The sequence below is a fragment of the Peromyscus eremicus genome, chromosome X (assembly GCF_949786415.1).
Source record: "Peromyscus eremicus chromosome X, PerEre_H2_v1, whole genome shotgun sequence".
NCBI lineage: Eukaryota > Metazoa > Chordata > Mammalia > Rodentia > Cricetidae > Peromyscus > Peromyscus eremicus.
In genome coordinates, this window is record NC_081439.1 from 81,066,025 (window position 1) to 81,085,541 (window position 19,517).

The 19,517-nt window shown below is 37.7% G+C and overlaps 1 protein-coding gene across 1 annotated transcript in view; it reads right to left on the reverse strand.

Annotated features, from left to right (window-relative positions):
* Window positions 1-6,124: 6,124 nt before the first annotated feature.
* The window catches only part of Pcdh19 (protocadherin 19), a 102,756-nt gene continuing 89,363 nt past the window's right edge, over window positions 6,125-19,517 (reverse strand). Inside the window, exon 6 of the mRNA XM_059250618.1 lies at window positions 6,125-6,988. Within this exon, the coding sequence (XP_059106601.1) occupies window positions 6,399-6,988 (590 nt within the window). The 3' untranslated portion in view covers window positions 6,125-6,398. The remainder of the gene's footprint in view (window positions 6,989-19,517) is intronic.

The window sequence follows — 19,517 nt, forward strand, 5'->3', positions numbered from 1 at the left end:
AAAAAGCAGATAATTTAGTGTTTTGGTTTCTAAACTTGAATGTATTTGAGTTTATGCTTATATAATACTGTCAGTTTCCCGTACTTAGGCAGTGACCATTGTTATGTCTTAGTGTATGTCTTGTTATTCAAGTGAAGGTTCTTCATCATATGAGAATTTATTTTCTCTTCTTTGTTCCTAAGGATGAATTGACGTTTTTGCTCTGTCTCTCCTTCCCCACTCAAAAAATAATAATAACAGTATATGGAAAACACTCCAAGAACTTTATTTTCTTTGTGCTTTTGGTGCAGGCTAACCCAGAAGCATTCCTTTGACCTCCTATGTCTTAATTGTTTCCAGGGCAGTGACAGATCAGTCTTTTTCCAATATGTCTTTCCATCTGTGAGATCATGTGAACATCTGTACATATACCAGTGTATGTTATTCAGTGCCCCAGCATGTCTGTTTGCATTCTGATGAAACGCCTATTAAAATGCAGTACCGAATCTCTGTCTATTGCTTTGACTCTGGGGCTAATTCTGGGGAATAAGATACAATCTCAATTTAATACAGGTGAACAGAGATAACAGGAAGATGGAGATCCAGGAAGACAGTGGATTTCCTTGAGATCACTTTTAATTGTCTGGAAAGACTAGGTCATGCTGAAGCAATTTAACCTTTAACCACTAAAGGCACTATTTGTAATGGTCTGATGTGCCCCCCTTTTATCTAGACACCCCCTCCAGTTGTAGCTGGAATGAATACTTGCAGCTCAAATGTTAAGTCCTACAGAATAATTGTTTGGATAAAGAGAGCTTGTTGGAACTTTCTCTGCAGCCTTGTTATGTACAAAGTCAGAGCTTCTCCTGATGCTTCATTTTCAAACCTGGAGGCATCAAGGGGCAGCCAGGTCGTCTTTGTTTTACACTCCCTTTTTCCCAAATGACAGCCTCAACTAAAGCTTGCCCTTTTAAAAAATTAATTCGGCAGAGAAGTCCCACTGTGCAGTTGCCCCTGAAATGATTTATTTTAAAGAATAATTTTAGTGTGCTTGTTTAAAGTGGCTCGTGGGAAAATCTTCAGCATCCCAGACATGAAATGGGTTTCCCTCCCAGTATTGATAGGCAACAGGAGGGGTTACAATGTAAATGAGTGGGGACTGACTCCAGAAAGAACCCCTTAGTTAGGAAGTTGAAAGTTGTTTGAAATGGGAAAGGCAAACGGAAGTCTTTGCCTGAACATCAGTGCCCCTACAAAGAGCTGGTTAATTCCAAATTCTGAGACGCTTCTACCCACAATCAAAGGGGAAAAAAACACTCTCCAAGACACATTTCACAAAAAACTCAATACTTTTTCCATAATAGCCTTTAATACTAAAATGCATTAAATTTTTGAAGCAGAGAAAACACATTTAAGAGGGAAACAGAGAACCACCAGATAAAAGGAAACAATGTGGCAGGTAACACCATTTAAAACAGAACTGTAATAATTTAATAAAGCTGCTTTATCATCTTCATAAAATAGACGAGAGTGGTGATTCTTTTTTGTCTTTTTTGTTTTTACAATGATTCAATCACTGTGAAAATGTACATAACATACAGATCAGCATATACAACCATTTCATCTTCATATAATCAGCAACAGAGACTGCTTAATGAGACGTACTGTACTTGCATCCTTCTAAATTGCCACCCTGGTTTGACAGGTAAACAGTAATAGTGTCATCAGGCTCATTCCCCTCACTGGAGGAGCGAAGGCGTAAGCCTTTTGCAACTAATACCTTAGCATTCAAATAGCACAAGGAGGTATTTGTTGCTGAATTTCTAGCTAGACCTAGTCTGGCTCTTGGTCATTAGTCTGTATCTTAGCCTTCCTCAACTGAATGGCAGCCAGTGCCAGTAAACATCTACTTAACTGGTGCTGTGAAGGTGTTAGCTGGTTTGCTTGCTAAGGTTGACAGCAACATTCAGTTAGTAACAAGGTCATCTTTAATTGCCAACATAGCTGGAGCAATAGTCAGCATCATCAGATTTCCCTAATGACCTACAATGCTTTCCAATCAAGGTCAGGTGTTTCTGGGTTGTTCTTTACCAAGAGCGCCTTACAACGTATACTTCAGACAAGGTGGTTGATTTTCTTTGTTTTACAAAAGCAATGTGACTCCTATTTGAAATTAATTCACTTTTGCACAACAAGTGACCCACAGGCCAATTCCAGCTTCACAAGAAAACAAAGAGAGCTGCAACAACTTCATTAGGACAATGTGTTTTGCTCTGGAAGATTTCATTATCAATATAAAGCCACCCAGTCCCAGTCCCACCCCCATACATCCCCTTTGAATATTACTTTGATACATACTTAAACTAAAGAACAACATCTCAATACACTTTAGTGTCAGCAGATACAATTTGACTCATGAAATGACATCCTTAAAATGTAATTTTACCAAGAAGGCAAACACTAGGACTGTATACAATGGACTTCTTCAGCTCATTTATGCCAGTTTTTCAAAGTCAGAAGGGTCTTATTACCCTGTGAAAAGAGCCAAGTGGACCAGACTTGTCGAGAGTGCCTTGGGGGAACATTTGGCATCAAAATGATCCCCATAAAATGGATTATGTACAGTAATAATCCTTTCTCCACCTTGGATGCCCAAAAAAAGCTATCCCTTCCATACCTGCCTCTCCTCAAACCACTCCTTGTCTTTCTACTTCAAGTGAACCACTTGTGTTTGGTTTTTAGTGGTATGGTAGGTGTAGAGGAAAAAGTCATCTGAATTCCCCTCTAATAGCCATATGCTGAGACAACAGGATCTGGAAGGTACTCTGGGTAGTCTCAATTTCCAAAGTTCAGAGTTACATCTTTCATTAGTGATCAGTTGGTCACCATGTCAACAAATTTGCATAAATGGCCACCTTACATACAGTTAGTCCTATGAGGCAAGTTGCCTCTGGAGCATTGTCTCATCTAGGCACCTGTAGACAGGAAAATAAATCCTACCCCAAAACAACTAACTAAGAAACTCGAAGGATTAGGGTCCACCAACCTGTGCTTTAACAAGACCTCAAATTTGAGTGGGCAACTGACTCATGGATTTCTGTGCCAAATCCTCCATATTTCTTACATAGCCATTCTAGGAAGGGATAGAGAATTATCATTTCTAAGAAGTTCCCAAGTGATGTTGCTTTGAGACAATACTTCTAAGAACCACTGTTCTGCAGGAACTCCTGGGTTCCATAGTCCACTATCTATTCAGTACCATGACAGACCCTCACTTTTGCTAATGGCTTCAGAGGATCATTGAAACACTAAGTTTCATTCTCAACAGGTTGATTTACTAGTCTGCATAGGGAAAAGAAAAGTTTCCATAGGGCATTGTGGATTACTTCTCCCCATTTCTTACTGATTAGCATGTTTCTATGTTTGGGAGAAAGCAATCAATCAATGCAAACTAGATTCCCTATACCAAATAAAGAAGTTTACCTGGCCAGAAAATTTTTAAGCATGTCACACTTCATGACCAAGGGACATCAGAATAAGTGGAACAGAACTCCCTAGGACTTGGAACCTAAAATTGTTCCCATGTTTAAGTGTGTAACATGTTTGTAGAAAGAAAAGGCAAAAAAATATTTGCTCCACTGGCCTCGGTAGCTTTTCATCACGTGTTAAAAAGGGAGGGGGATAATCCCGATTCGATGGGAAGTTTCAGATCCTTGCACAAAAGTCCTATTTGCAAGCACAGTCTGCCTGTAGAACCTGCCTACAAAGCCCTCCTAGGATGCGCTTGCACTTCCATCAGACAATTGGAGGGGGAAAGATACTTCCTTAATGAGAATTCTCTGAACAAAAAAAAAAATCTGACTGCCCACTGAGAACAATGATTTTAGATAGCTTGGAACTAAAACTAGATTCTAGGGACAAAATTTAAGAACTGTAGTTGCTTTAAAAAAAAAAAAAAAGTTTAAAAAAATGCCACTGCTACACTGTTTGTAATTGGCTGGTAAGACACATGGCAGGCAGTGGCCTTTCTACATTCCAACATTCCATTCCACTTTCCACAATCTTTCAAACACCCTAGTTTCCACTGAGCAGAATAAGAAATCCACCTGTAGAAAGCTATCCAATCTGACTACAAAGTGACCTTGAGGTGCTAGCTAACAAGATAATATCAAATGGATCATGGCGAAGATCAGTCTAAATTCTATAGGCAGTCATCCTAACTTAAAGGGCACTTTAAAAAAAGTTGAATATGTTAATCAAATAGTCACTTGGAAGGAAAAATAAATACCTAATTCATAATCTACTACATCAAAATGAAATAAACCAGAATAAGAGAACATATATGAGATAAAATTAAATGAAGCAAGAAGACATAAAGGTCTCTAACTGTGTCAGTGTCAGGGAGAAATTTGCAGCCAACCCAATATTTTGCATGAGGTAGTATTCAGCATTGAATAGGAAATAAGGATGGATTTGCAGCTTCATTATAGGTTCCTTTTATATTTCCAGAAATCTTCTCCCCTACCTAACCCCATGCCCAGTGCCTTACCCACCCCCTCCCTTACAACCCTCCCACCACCCACAAAAGAAAGTATTCCTAGTAATGTATAAAGCTAGGAACTCAGGTAAAAATAATGAAAACATTTCAAAGAGCTGACTGTATCTACCTAAACTTAAGAAAATAAATTCTTTTTTGAATTCTAGTGCTCTAACTTCTAGCTTTCTTTCTAAGTGTTCTTGAATTACAAAAATGAGAGAGAGAGAGAGAGAGAGAGAGAGAGAGAGAGAGAGAGAAACCAAAAAACCTGTTTCTTTAGAAGCAATTCTTTTAAGACAAAGGTAAGCAAAGGTGACATGTTTCTTTAGTTTATTTTAAATAATGAACTCTTAGGCTGCAAGAATACTATGTTGGCTAGTGAATATTAACTAACAGATGATAAAAAGGGGCATTTGTGCAGTGTTAAAAACAACAAAAAGAATGGGTGGTCTGTTAGTTTAAAAAGGCATATTCCTAGCCTACAGCAAAAAAGAGTCAGCTAAATCTAAAGGATTTTTGTTTTAATAATTTCTTGTTCACATTTTAATCAAAAAAAACGTTAGTCATAAAAAGACATGTTCAAGTGTCTGAGTGTCTCCGTTTAGAAGGCACAGTAATTAGATTAGTGATGTTAGTACCTGTCTTTTCCTAAATGTACACTTTATACTGCTTACTCTATCATTATTTATAAGCCTAAGGTAAAGAGCAACATGGAGCCCTTAATTCTAGCCCATGATGTGCTTTACCATCTAATTCCAATCATGATTGGGAAAACACTGAATCAGGAAGTGTGTGTCTAAAGAGATGTTAATTTAGATCTCAAAATAGACTCAGTCATGTTGCGTGAGTTTTAGATGATTGGAGACAAGGAATTTCTCAGCCTGAAAACTGATAACTTCAGGGGTAACTTTCCTGTTCAGGGTCTGAAAATTAGAAAAAAAATAATGCATCTCATAAAATTTTCAGCACAGTATTTCTGACAACTGCAAAGTAGATAGCAGCATATCCAAAAATGACTTTCTACAATGATCTAACACAGACCCGGGCAGAAGACTGAAAGGCAGGAGAAATCCTCTGCAAGGTGGTGAGCAATCACTACATGGATTAAAAAACGTGAGTATCCAACAAGTACTCAACCTCTAGGTGTGGTGTTGCTCATTCATTTGCTGTCTCAGTTTTCTGCATTTTGTTTTTGTCTGTATTTTTATTATTTTTTTAAGAAAAGAAAACATCGACCTTTAAAAGCCTTTTGCCATCACCACACACATAGCAATTTGCAATATCAAATACAACAACAGCACAGCTAGCAAAGGGTTCTTAAAGCAGGGGCGTCCACAGCAAAGGAGCGGCATTGGGAAGTACTCGAGCTTCAGAAACAACCTTTTGGGGGCTCGATTTCACATCACTGAATCAATGAACAGTACACAATAAATGACCACTAACTTGTCTACACTACAAAAAACAGTGGCGAGCTTATTAAAGGTGTCCAGAGTTTTTTTTTTCTTTTTTTCTTTTTGCTTTTTTAAATGTAATTCTTCACAAACAATGGTGATTTATATTATCATTTTGACATATAAAAATATATAAATTCAAACACTTAATACATAATACTTTTCACAACTGAATTTGCCTCTGTTTCCCCAACATCAAGGCCCCATGAACAACTCAAGCCAAAGCTAATTTGCTCCAACTGAACACCCCTGCTGCCTGTTGAAACGAGAGGGATTGTCACGGAATGATAGTCACTTATACACAATACATTTAGGGAAAGCTCTACAATGCAGCCACTCGAGAACCAACCATTGGTGAGCAATTAAAATGAGCAGCTGCTGCATCTTCACTAGCCAGTGTGATTTCTTTCTCTTTTCTTCCCCAGACGGGTTTACAGAACGATATCCTTCAGACGCTTCACGCCAGGAGATTCCTTGTCACGACCTTCCTTCAGAATAGGATTGACCTCACGCATGACTTTCTCACTGTCGGCTCCACGGGGCTCAGCTTCAGAAGGACGAGAGGCGCCATTGTTGGCATGGTGCTCCAGATCATGAGCTGGAGGAGCCAGGGCGACCGTGTAAGACATAGAAGGCTTGGTGGGCAGAGGGCTCTTGAGATGGAGCGGGGAGGTGACAGGGCTAATAGCCTCACAGCCATTGCCTGCCTCCCGGATAGCGCTGTTGACTTTGGGGCTGCAGATGGTCACATCGACAGTCCTCTTGCCTTTCAGGATGGGCCGCTCCTCAGCCGGGTGGGTGCTGACATCTTTTCCAAAGGTTGCGAAAGTCCGCTTGGTGGGGCCGCAGTCGTCGTAAGCCTCAACATCAGCAGCAGTAGCTTCAATGGACAGAGCGATGATGTTCCTCACATGCTCAGGAGACTTGGAACGGGTGGGCATAGGATTCCGGGGCATCCAGCATCTATCAGAGTGGCCAAGAATCCGGCATTCTTCCCTGCAATGAAATCCTTCATTCTGGTCTATAAGAAAGAGAAAAAAAAAAAAGGAAAATGTCAATTTCATCAGCTTTTCCGGGGAATCACTTCAACCCCCTCTGGTCTCTCTGGTATCCACAGGCCCTTTTGGGAAACGGCACTTTGAATAGTCCTTTATTGCCTTTTGGGACTAGTGTGGAAAAAAAAATGGATTTTTAAAAAGCTATAGATCTCCCTCTAAACACTACTCTTTTTTTAAATGATCCTTGCTGTTCTCATTGCTGACAAAACAAAAATCCTAAAAAGAAACAAGTTATAATGAAAAGGTATCTTTAAAAGTTTATCCTCAGTACTAAGGTGCGGAGAGTCAGCAATTTTATCAACACCTACTGCTCAAAATCACCTATGTTTGAAACTGCATTCAGCAGAAGAGGATGTGGAAGCAACGCTCATGTTATCAAAGAAACTTGCCCATAATATTTATGAACACTATCAACCCCTTTCCACCTTACCAGTGAAACATGGTGCTTTCATTTCAATTACTGTGCACTCTTTTTTCAAACCTAATACATAGTTTCTTTTTGACCACCAGTTCCCCCAAGAAATCACTTCACTATGACATCACTATGACTAGATTTCCCATAAGAAGGAATACTCTGGGACCCCTTCATTCTAGAGAACTCACAAGCTTCAATTAGACACACACACACACACACACACACACACACACACACACACACCCCTCTTATATATTGGGTATTATTTAATTAGCCACAAACCAGCTATTTCTCTTTTTTAATCTTCACTTTTATTAAGGACCTACTTCCTAATGTTATATAAATAGCTAGTAGAAATGCAAATTACAGCAGTTATTAGGGAGAACAAAATAGAAGGTTCCTCAAGAAAAATTAAAAACAGAAAAACTAATCTACCTTTCATTTCTGGACATATATTCAAAAAATAAAAATCAAAAAGATCCCTGCAAAACCAAGTATATCATTATACTATTAACATTAGTCAAGATACAGAATTGCCTTAGCTGCCCATCAGCAGAGGAGTGGATAAAGAAAGCATGGTATGGATGCTTACTGGAATTTTATAGCCATAAACAAAAATGAAATACTATCCTTTGAGATAAAGTAGATGAAACTGAAGGACATTACATTGAGCAAAATAAGTCAAGACTGACAAAACAAGTACCACATATTGTCCTTCATGTATGAAAGCTACAAAAATAGAACCATAGGCATTAGAAACTAGGAAAGGCAGAACTGGGAGGGGGTGATAGAAGTAGGCACAAAAGCACAAGTTCTAGTATTCTAACACACAGCACACAGCAGTAGCACTACAATTTACAATAACCTATTATGTATTTGAGAGGATCTAGAAAGACAGAGAACTTGAAGTCTCTCTTAAGAACATGAAGATCAAAATGTTTATTACATTAATTAGTACGTGCTATAGATGTGTATTAACATATCGCAGTGTGCCCCTGTGGTGGTTTGAATAGGAATCGTCCCAAATAAACCCATGTGTTTGAATGCTTGAACCATAGAGAGTGGCACTATTAGGAGGTGCAGCCTTATTAAAGTAAGTATGGTCTTGTTGGAGGAAGTGTATCACTGTGGAGCCAGGAATTGAGGTATCATATATGTTCAAGCTACACACAGTGTGGCACACAGCCTCCTGCTGCCTGCAGATCAAGATATAGAACTCTCAGCTCCTTCTCCAGCACCATGTCTGCCTGCATGCTTCCATGCTTCCTGCCATGACTGTAATGGACTAAACCTCTGAAACTGTAAGCCTGCCCCAAATAAATGTTTTCCTTCCTTTATAAGAGTTCCATGGTCATGGTGTCTCTTCACAGAAAAAAAAAAAAACTTAACTAAGACAACTCTAAAAATATGTACAGTCCATCCCATGCTACTAAAACATAAAGGTTTTGTTGATTGCTTTAGCCCTACCATAAAAGATCTTAATAGTTAGAATTCACAATTATTACAGCAACATATTTTTAATCTTTCCAGCTCAGGTTCACTCAGAGCTAGGTATTTTATTTGGCTCTCAGAGGAGCTTTCTACAAAGACTACTTTACCAAAGCATGAATGAAGGGTTAACAACAGCACGATCATTGAATAAATATGCATTAAAATGGTTTGCATATAGCAACAATTTTCCAGCTTAATTGATGTTTATGACATTCTTGTATAAGGATGACTGAATGAAAATTTTCATCATATTGTACAATGCTTCACAATATGAAGCATTAATATTTACAAAAATAAAACCCTGAGGTAGGACTGGAGGAGGTAGGAAGGCTAGAAGAAACACAAAGGCAAAGGAATTCATATGTGAATGAATATAAATTAAGTATATGTATGTCTACCATACAAACACAAAGAGAGAGAGACAGAGAGCTAGAGCATAAAAATTGGAACTGTATACTGTGATTCCATTTTTGTAAGAGTATGAAGCTAGCATATAAGGGGCTGTCCTGAAATGAATCTATATATAACACATCTGCCTTGCATACGTGTGTGTGTGCGTGTTTCTTTAATTTTAAAAAAAACAATAAATGGCATAGGAGAGAAAAGCCACTGGAAGTAGTTAGATGGCAAAGATTTTATCCATATTGAGTACAGATTTGAAGACAATTGTGGACATGGCATTTGATCTCATTTAAGCTATTTAAAATCTGACTAAAGAAAAAGCTCTGTGTATCTGGTGAAAACATTACCAACATGGTTAACATAGGTATTTCCTGAACCATTTCAGTGCTCAAGAATGAAGCACTCAGAATTTTGCATATTTAAAAAAACAAAAAACAAATTAGCATCATCACCAACAAGAATACTGCCTGTTAAAAAAAATAGGGCAATTCTTCAGATGCCAGCACAGGTTTACATCATGACTGCATGAATAGCCATGCATGTGAAAAAATGAAGGGTTTGCAAACTCCAAGGGATGCCATCTACTACTTTATCACAATTCAACATGCATATGTTCCTGGGGAGGCACAAAATATGAAAATAATAAAAATATGCTGGCACATACAAAGAAGGCACTTTATATAAGCTCCAAACACATGAATGGAAAAGCTGATACACCTCCTTTCGGTTTTCTCTAAATCCTGTGCTTTCTTCAGGAGGCTCTAGGATTGTTACAGTACAACAAAATACACAGCTTTGAAGTTTTCTAAATAAGAATACCTTATCTTTTAACGCATTTTCCATAATTTTTCAAGTAACACCTATAAAAATAAGTGTCAGCTTTTGGGGTGATGGGACAGATGGTAAAGAAGTGAAAATAAACACAGTTCAATAATTGACTTCCTGTGGGAGCCAGCTGGGAGACCGGCTCCCACATTTTATGATGGGGAATTCTTAAGGAGTGAGGGATAAGAGATATTAGATAGAAGGATAGAGGGAAGAGAAAAAGATGGAAACACAGGATAGCCTCGGGAGGGCCTGGATCATTATCCACTGGTCCTTCCTGTCTCTTCTAAAGGGCTATTTATAGGAATGCCAAGGGGTGGAGCAAAAGACCTCCCTCAAGCACAGCCAAGTGTAGACCCTTCCAATCACCTGGTAACCATGTCAAGCAATCTCCTAATGCAGCCCTGCTGGGTAAAGCAGGCTCAGATCTCACTAGGAAACTTTTGAGGGCCTCTACAACTTCCATTTCTATAAATCAAATCAAGTATCCCTAGAAGCCAGGAGAAAAAAATCCAGAAAGCAATGGAAATGCTGTTCTTTTGGTTCTTAAATCAGGGCACAAAGATAGAAAGACCTTGGCCTCTAAGCCATAGAGCCATGATCATGTGAGCAGATAAAAAGAAGAGATTCTAGCCTATGATTAAACTGATACTACAGGACACTCACAATTCTAGAGTATAACAGTGGTGACCCACTATAAAGCAGACTCTGCCTAATGCAATCAACCTTTTATTTCTTACAGTTTTGTTTTGTTTACTATGAGGGAGCTCTCTTTAAACTTTGAGATGAAGTTGTTTTCACCACCATGCAATAGCAGAATCCCATCCATGTGTTACCCTCAAATCCAATATGTTGTTCCCTCACCATTCTAGGTTGCTTCAAATGAACACCATAAGGAAACCTGGATCTCTACTATGCATTGACAAGAAATAAAAATGACAGATAAAGATGCCTCCTAGATGTAATGAATCTAGGAAAAGAGAAGTAGTAACTCAGACTTCTCAGAAGAATCTTTGCAAAAACCAGGGTAGCCTTCTGCTTATCAACTACATAAATGAAAAGGAATCACTGTCTGGGAAGAGAAAGACAAACTTGTAGAATATTTTAAGGTGTGTTACCTTTGTTTATGTTGCATCTGTTTAACTCTGTAAAGCTGTGTTACTTTACCTGTCTAAAACACCTGATGGTCTAATAAGGAGGTGGATGGACAATAAAGAGTTGAATGGCAGGAGAAAGTATAGGTGGGACTGGCAGGCAGAAAGAATTGATAGAAGGAGAAATCTGGGAGGAGAGGAAAAAGGAACAAGAGAAGGAAGAGAGGAGGACACTAAGGGCCAGCCACCCAGCCACCTAGCCACCCAGTAAGCCACAGAGTAAGAGTGAAAGTAAGATTTACAGAAGTAAGAGAAAGGTAAAAGCCCAGAGGTAAAAGGTAGATGGGATAATTTAAGAAAAGCTGGCTAGGAACAAGCCAAACTAAGGTCAGGCATTTATAAGTAACAATGAGCCTCTCTGTGTGATTTATTTGGGAGCTGAAAAGAGTAAAGAGCAAAAACAAACAACAACATGAACTAACATAGCACCCTCAAAAAGATGCAATTATTCTAAGAATACTAACCAAGCTTGCTAAGTCCATCTTGGTTGTACATGAGACAGAATGATACAATATTTTCTTAGATTAATTATGTGAACTTTTCTCACTTATTCAAGTAACTACATGAATCTAAAAGATCAATTTACTAATAATTTCTCACTTGGGATTTAAATCAGATATTTATATTTCCTTAAGCACGTACCACAGATAGTGAATTTCAATTTATCAGTTTTGGCTTCAAATAGCATGATATTTGTGTCAATATGATTAAAATAAATCTAACCTAGCTTAAACTATTTATACTCATTTTCTATATAAGAGAAGTCATAGTTAAAACTGACAGAATAAATGTACTCCAAATTATAATTTTAGTAAAGAAATTCACTGTAATATTAAATGTGAGAACAACACAATAAAAATACCCCCTATGACTATCAATAAAGATAGACTGCAAAAGAAAAAGGAGAAAATAAATAAAAGAAAAGATTAGTATTGGTAAAGATTATGTGCCCGCTACTACAACAGCTGGGTGTTGGACAGAGGTGTGAAACTAGAGAGGAGCCATTTTGTATCACCCATCACAAATAATCAGGATGCAGGCTCTTGCTTAAAAAGGCTAATGATTTACCAATTCTCTGCTAGGGTTCCCCTAAAAAGTATATGTGTGACTTGATATTTACTTACACCTTTATCTGAAAGTATTGGCCTAAACCTAGGCAAAGTGTAAGATTCTAAAATCCACGAATAGTTGTGATGATTCAAACTCACTGCCATACACAGATGTGTGAAGGCAGGTGGGTTTTTTAAAAGATACATTTCTTTTTTATTTTACGTGTTTGAGTGCTTTGCTTCTGTGTATGTAAGTGAATTGTGTACATGCCTGGTACCTGAAGAGGCCAAAATATGGTGGGGGATCCCCTGGACCTGGGGTTACAGATGATTTTACGGTGCCATGTGGGTGGTAGGAATTGAACATGAGTTCACTGCTCATATGCAAGTGCAGCAACTGCTCTCAACCACTGAGCTATCTCTCCAGTCCCGAGGCATGTGGTTTTAATTCAAACATACACATGAATAAGGTTGACTAATGAATTTGTCAACTAGTCCTCACTACTTCTGAAGTTATCCCCAGGTCTTACAAATCAGAAAAAAATACAAAGTGGGTGCATAAATTTGGAAAAGGGACATAAATCACAGTGTCGGAGAAGTCTTAACTTAAAAACAGCAAGAAGAAGCAGAGATAAAGCTCCTGAAATCTACACAGTAATCAATAATTCTGTTATTATTTGTTATCAGGACACTGATGAGAGAATTTCCAAGCATCTGGCAACAAATAAATAAATCTTCAAAACATCAGTCTTGCAACCTTATGAGAGGTATAACAGACAATAACAATTATGTCATGATGGATAAAGAAGTAATTCAGATAGAAAAATCCCAGAATATGGTATTTATACAAACAGCAAAAGTTTGTACAGAAATTGCTACTGTCTTTGAGACATGAAACATCTGTCTTTTCAGATAAAGGCAAACAATGTGCTGCAACAATGGTGTCTATCCACAGTCCCATCCAAAGCAATAAAAGCCAACTCAGACTTTGCTAAGATTTCAGAGTCCTGGAAGAACAGAGGCGCTGAGAGGCTCTGGTGGATTTTACAGGTGTCCAGTCTCAATGAATGTGGTCAACAACACTACTAGCTCTTTATTCTAATTCAAAGTTTTAGTGCATTGTCTCAAAGATCTTATTGACCATATACAGGAATCCAACACTACAATATTTCAAGGCTACAGTTGCAAGGGCACTGTTACCTTTTTAGAAGTGATTTATAAATAGGAAAATGTAAAATGAGTTCCAACTACTGCAGGTTCAAAGTAGTGACAGTAATCCAACATATAAACAAGTGATATATTAATCAGAAAAGTTTCCTGGATTGTACCATTACTCACCTAGACAACTTATTCTGCAAAAAGCCCATGGGCAAGACAATCTACAACCAAGACTGGGTCAGTTTATGTAAAGTATAATGAAAAGCATTGTTGGAAAGATTATGAAGAAGGTAAGTGCCATTAAAAGTGGTCAACTTTGCCTAATCAAGAAAGCACAATTTGGGGTAGACAGGAGAGATTGCTTAGTGATGAAGAGCATTTGCTAATCTTCCAGAGAACACAACTTTGGATCCAAGTACTCAAGTCATGTGTTTCACAAGTGACTGTAACTCCAGCACCAGGGAATCTAATGCCCTCGTCTGGTCTCCATGGGCACCTACATACATAGAACATATACTCCCACACATATACACAAAAGTACCTTCAAATGAAACACAATTTTTGATAGGTATCCCACTTGAGTAACTTCTACTTATCTGAATCAGAGATTTTAAAAAACTGCCTAGAAATAACTACATATTTTTTATCATAGAGTCCCACTTCCATAGGGATGATAATGTGCTTCATTTTTAAAAAAATTAATTGGACTTCTTTCAAGACAGGTGTGGTCATATAACTAAGATCAAACCAACTTTATGAAGGCAGGATATTATGAAAATTTGAAAGAGAACTAGTTTATCTGTGAGATTATTGGTCTTTATTTTTTTCCCATTTTGTCCTATCTGGAACAGAATCATAGTGACTACAGCTACAATATATATTTTTTTATTTTTATTTTTGAGACAGTGTTTCTCTGTGTAGCCTTGACTGTTCTGGAACTCACACTGCAGATCAGGCTGGCATTGAACTCACAGAGATCTGCCTGCCTCTGCCTCTCAAGTTCTGGAATTAAAGACATTACAGTATCTGTCTTAATAGAAATGCAGTAACTCTTTAAAAATCATGAGCCTTATGAGTGGCAAAATAGAAAGATATAAGGACCTTGAGATACTGAAAATCTAGAGTTACCTCATCAGAACTGAACTCATCTTATATAAGAGGCAAAATAAATTCCCCTTTATTTAGGCTATTTATTTTCTTTAGTGGAGTCTTTATTTCCAATACATGAACACAACTCATGGCAGATAACATTATTCCTGAAGTCCCAACTAGAATTTCACTTTCTCAACATTCTAAGGAATCACTCAACCATCCCTTAGACTAAGATAGGATTCAAAGGATCTCCCTTTCATAGCACTCATCCCACTTGAAATTACTTGTTTAAGTCATGTATGTTTTGCTTGCTTTTTAAAGCTCTAAATGAACAAACATTATGCCAATCTGATTTTCCCCTACCCAATAAAAGTAGCAAAAAGGCCATTATAGAGTAATAGTGAATAACAGTTTAACTTAATGGAATGATATAAAGTACAGAAAGAACAAAAAGAAATCTAGATTGATCCTCGAGATACTATGGCATTGATGCAACTCTTGAAATTGGAAATAAATGTTCTAGCTAATAGAAACAGTTTAGAAACCTAAAAAGTAATCTGTGTCACTTTGTCAAGGGCAATAAAAGTGGAACTTGAGAAACATTAGTCAAGTGACAAGTGGTTTGGGGTGGTTCTAAAGAGATCTAGTATGCATTTTACAACCAATTGAAAATATAATTGTTTCAACCTGGAAGTTTCCTATACTAGCAATAGTTAGCAGGGACTGTACTGTGATAACTTATGAATTTTTAACTAAGTTTAAAAGTGTAGATTATAAACTGAATGTGCTGTTCAAATATCAAACACTATTTCTTAACATCTAAAAATTGTCATTGATTCCCATAAAATATAAGACTAATATGACCTAAGATAAGTATTTCAGATCTACGGGAGAAGCTGGTATACTCTGGCAAAATTATTACTGAAAAATATTACAAGACTTCATAACAAAGTTCATGTATCAATCTATTATGCAGGGGAATTACCAAAAGGAAGAATTATTCAAGAAAGAATTCCTAAAGGCACTTTCAAAGCCTTCGGAGTCTGAAGAAAGAACATCTATTCTGTTTCTATAACTTGACACAGTATTCAAAGTGCTAATGGGCTCAACGAAAAGGGGGCAAGCAGGAATGTTGATAAACTGCTAAGAGCAAGAAGCACTGGAACTCAGACATTCTTTGTTTGCTTGGATCTGATTGATATTTTGAGAATTGGCTTTGCGTGGATGTTCAGATACCAGGAAAAAAGTACCTTCTAATTATCTAACAAAATTCAATAAAGACTTAAGAATAACTTCTCAAAGCCATAGGGGAGTGGAGTTACACTCACTTCATAAAGTAAAAATTTAACCATAAAAGACAGTATTCCATCTGTAAAACATGTAAAGGGACATCCGTGAAGGCTGGCACAGTTTTACAGACTTAGGAGCCAATAGTACTAAACCATCCTGTGGCCAGTCTAATTCTGATGAAACTTGAATTACAGATTTTACTACAAATAGCTACTTGTATCTTACTACCCTCTGCCTTTATTCCTTCCCAAATCATTCATTTTGTTCTCCACTTCTTTAGCCCCCTACTTCTTAGCAGCCCTTAGTCCTATAATGCTCTGATACACAGCAGACAAAATCAGTGGAGTGGCAGAATTGTGATTGACACTTGAAATACTGATGTGAAATTATTTGATAGATGTCAAAAAGTGTTCTCTGCAAACCAGTCCTTATCACACGGCGAAAATTCCCTATATTTTTTCATTTATTCAGGTATACACATTAAGAAATACCAGTGGGCCGGGCAGTGGTGGCGCACGCCTTTAATCCCAGCACTCGGGAGGCAGAGGCAGGCAGATCTCTGTGAGTTCGAGGCCAGCCTGGTCTCCAAAGCGAGTTCCAGGAAAGGCACAAAGCTACACAGAGAAACCCTGTCTCGAAAAACCAAAAAAAAAAAAAAAAGAAAAAAAAAAGAAAAAAGAAATACCAGTGGTAATAAAAGGGTCCGTTATCAAATTAAGACAATCTTTTTCCTTTGGTTAAGAAGAACATTTAGTAAATGGGACCCAAATGCTATGGAGTGAGGAAGAATAAAAACAGCTTCTGGTGGAGAAGGGTGAGGGTGGGAATGGGATATCAAAACAAAGTTACTGAGAATGGCAAAGGGATGTTGCCAAAAACAGAGGCCAGAAGAGGGAGAAAAAGCCAGTCCTAATAGCCTATCATGGCATTTGCAGAATGGTTGATAAACACTAGAAATTCTATAAAGCTTACTTTGGGCTCGACACGGGGAAGACAGCTGAAAAGACAGATGAATTCCAACCTTGTCCCAGACAATTTGACAGATCAGCATTAGTTATCAAATGTCACCCAATAGCCAGCCTCTGATGCCAAGTGGTACATAACCCTTTCTCCTCATTCATGGTCTGTTCACCTGCAATTCATTTAGCACCAATGGAACATGGAAATGGATTTAAAAGATGGCTCTTTCAGAATTCAAAGAAATCGAATTATCTTCAATGGAATCTTTAGTGCTGAGCTAGTTGAAGAGACAAAGTTAAAACATATTGGAAGTATAAGTGCTTGAGAATTTAATATTTATGATAGATGACAGTGTGGCATGTGCAGTTCATATGATCTAAGTTGCAATTTTGGCAATCACAATAGTTCCTGGCACTTTCATTTTTGTACTGGTGCTCAATTCAATCCAGTCCATAAAGAACAGATATCAAGATGTGTATAAGTATAAATCATTTGTGTTGATACATGGGGAGCAAGGAAATGAAGCAAAGGGCTACCCAGAAAATTGAGGCAGAGGAATGAGAAGTGGGGACAGTGACCGAGACAAGCAGAGACTGAGTAGACTAAGATCTTTGTATTTGTCTTCTGTGATGGAAAAAATTGTGTGACAAAGTGCTGGGTTTCATCTAAGTGCTTAGAAACCATTTGAAAATGCATCTTTATAGATAAGATATGAGATGACGTAGGTCCTGAACTATTTCCTACAATGTGGAGCACTGGGATACTGCAATTCTGAATGACATGAGACTGTTTTCAAGGGTCTCACTGTAAGACTCTCACAAAATTAAGCACCTTAGCCCATACAAGTGGGACTCTTACAACACCTAGTTGGGTCTCTGAAGAATTCAATCCATTTGTTTCATTTTGCATAGATTAAACACAATCAGATCATTTCACATGTTCAGAAATTATTTATGCTGCTTGCAAAGTGGAGTCTTTACAATGTACTTACCAGGAGCTCTGAACATAAACTTAGCTATAATTTGGTTTCCCCAGAAAAATAAACTACTAGTACATTACGGAATTGCACAAAAGCCACTTTGTGGTAGATTTGAGCTTTTGCGTGCCTGAGACAAAAACACATAGTAAGGATAGCATAAGTAATGTTGGCAGATAAAGCAAGAAAAGATAGGGTAGGTTAACCAGGAGAAAAAAAACTCCCTTGTAGCAGGGTTGGGAACATAGGTTAATAGTAAGAGTGCTTGCCTAACACACGGGAGATTCTGGGTTTGACACCCAGCACTGAAAACAAAACACTTCCATTTTTAAAATGAAAATTTAATTTTGGAGGTAGGAGGAACATCCAGCAGCAGGGTTCTCCTTAACAGGAACTGACATTTCCTTCAGTTAAGTCCCAGGACACTTGGTTTTGTGGAAAGGACAATACTGGCCATGAGTCAATAAACGTATTGCAATTGTAACTTTCAGATTCCTTAGAGGTTTTTTTTTTAATTCCCAAGTTTGTAGGACTGACAGGGCAAATTAAAAGACTATGTTGGTAATTCTCCAATCACTCATTGGGCTTTGAAAATAAAATGGTTAGTAAACCAATCATGTTGTTTACAGTGATTCAAAGGGCTAGTGTGCTGTGTCTTTAGCTGAATAGTAATCACTGGAAATGATCACTGGAAGTAAGCAGGAATGTTGGGGCATTGGTATCTGTTAGTTACCTAAGGTAGACTATCTGTTACCAACAGAGGCCTTGCAGAAACTTTGAGCATTATCTTGATGGTTCAGTGTAACTCAGAAACCATCTGGAATGCTGTAGTGTGATGACACTGCTTCTGGGTACAGCAAACAGCACAATCATTAAAAAATTCATTTCAGATATCTTCCTGCAAGCAAATAAATTTTATAGCAGTTTCAATCCTTCTTTCTTGCAACAAAGAAAAGCTTAGTTCCAGACAAATTAAAAGTAAATTGATTGCCTTAGGGAAATATATTCAAATATCACTTTTCTGTGTTAGAAATCTTTTGGGGTGGAATATTGGGTAGAATAGTGAAATAGATGGTGGAGATAATAATGTAAAACATATAGAAGTGAGTATAGAAGAGCACTCAACTCATGAAATCTTGATTTGCACAACTAGGTAGAAATCAACTTAAAATAAAATGCAAATGTGTCACCGGGGTGCAGACCTAACAATTGTGCTAGAATTTATGAATAATAACTATGAATAATGAATACTAAAATTGAAGGGATCAAACGTCACCTTCTGTTTATTTGTCATTATCCGTCTCTCCTGGACAATGCTCAATTTTGTTCTTATGCTCCTTTTCTTTAAAATTACATAGAGTTATTCTTTTGGGGTTGTCCACTTAATCACCCCACTTAGAGGAAAGCAGGCTGCATGTTATTAGGTGCTGCCTCACAATCAATTACACAAATTCAGAAGAAAGATCAATTAATCTATTCTTTGAAGAAGTCAGAAAATGTGAGGATATCCTACATTTGCCCTATGAACTTATCCAGAAGGAAATGGCCCTTATACCTTCAACACAGGCATGCTTCACTGTGACCCTCCTTGCCATTGGCTTTCCCCAACTCCTCACTGATGCAGAGCATGGCAGCTCCATAGAGCGTTAAAGAAGCTTTGCTATCTATTTGGGCCACAGC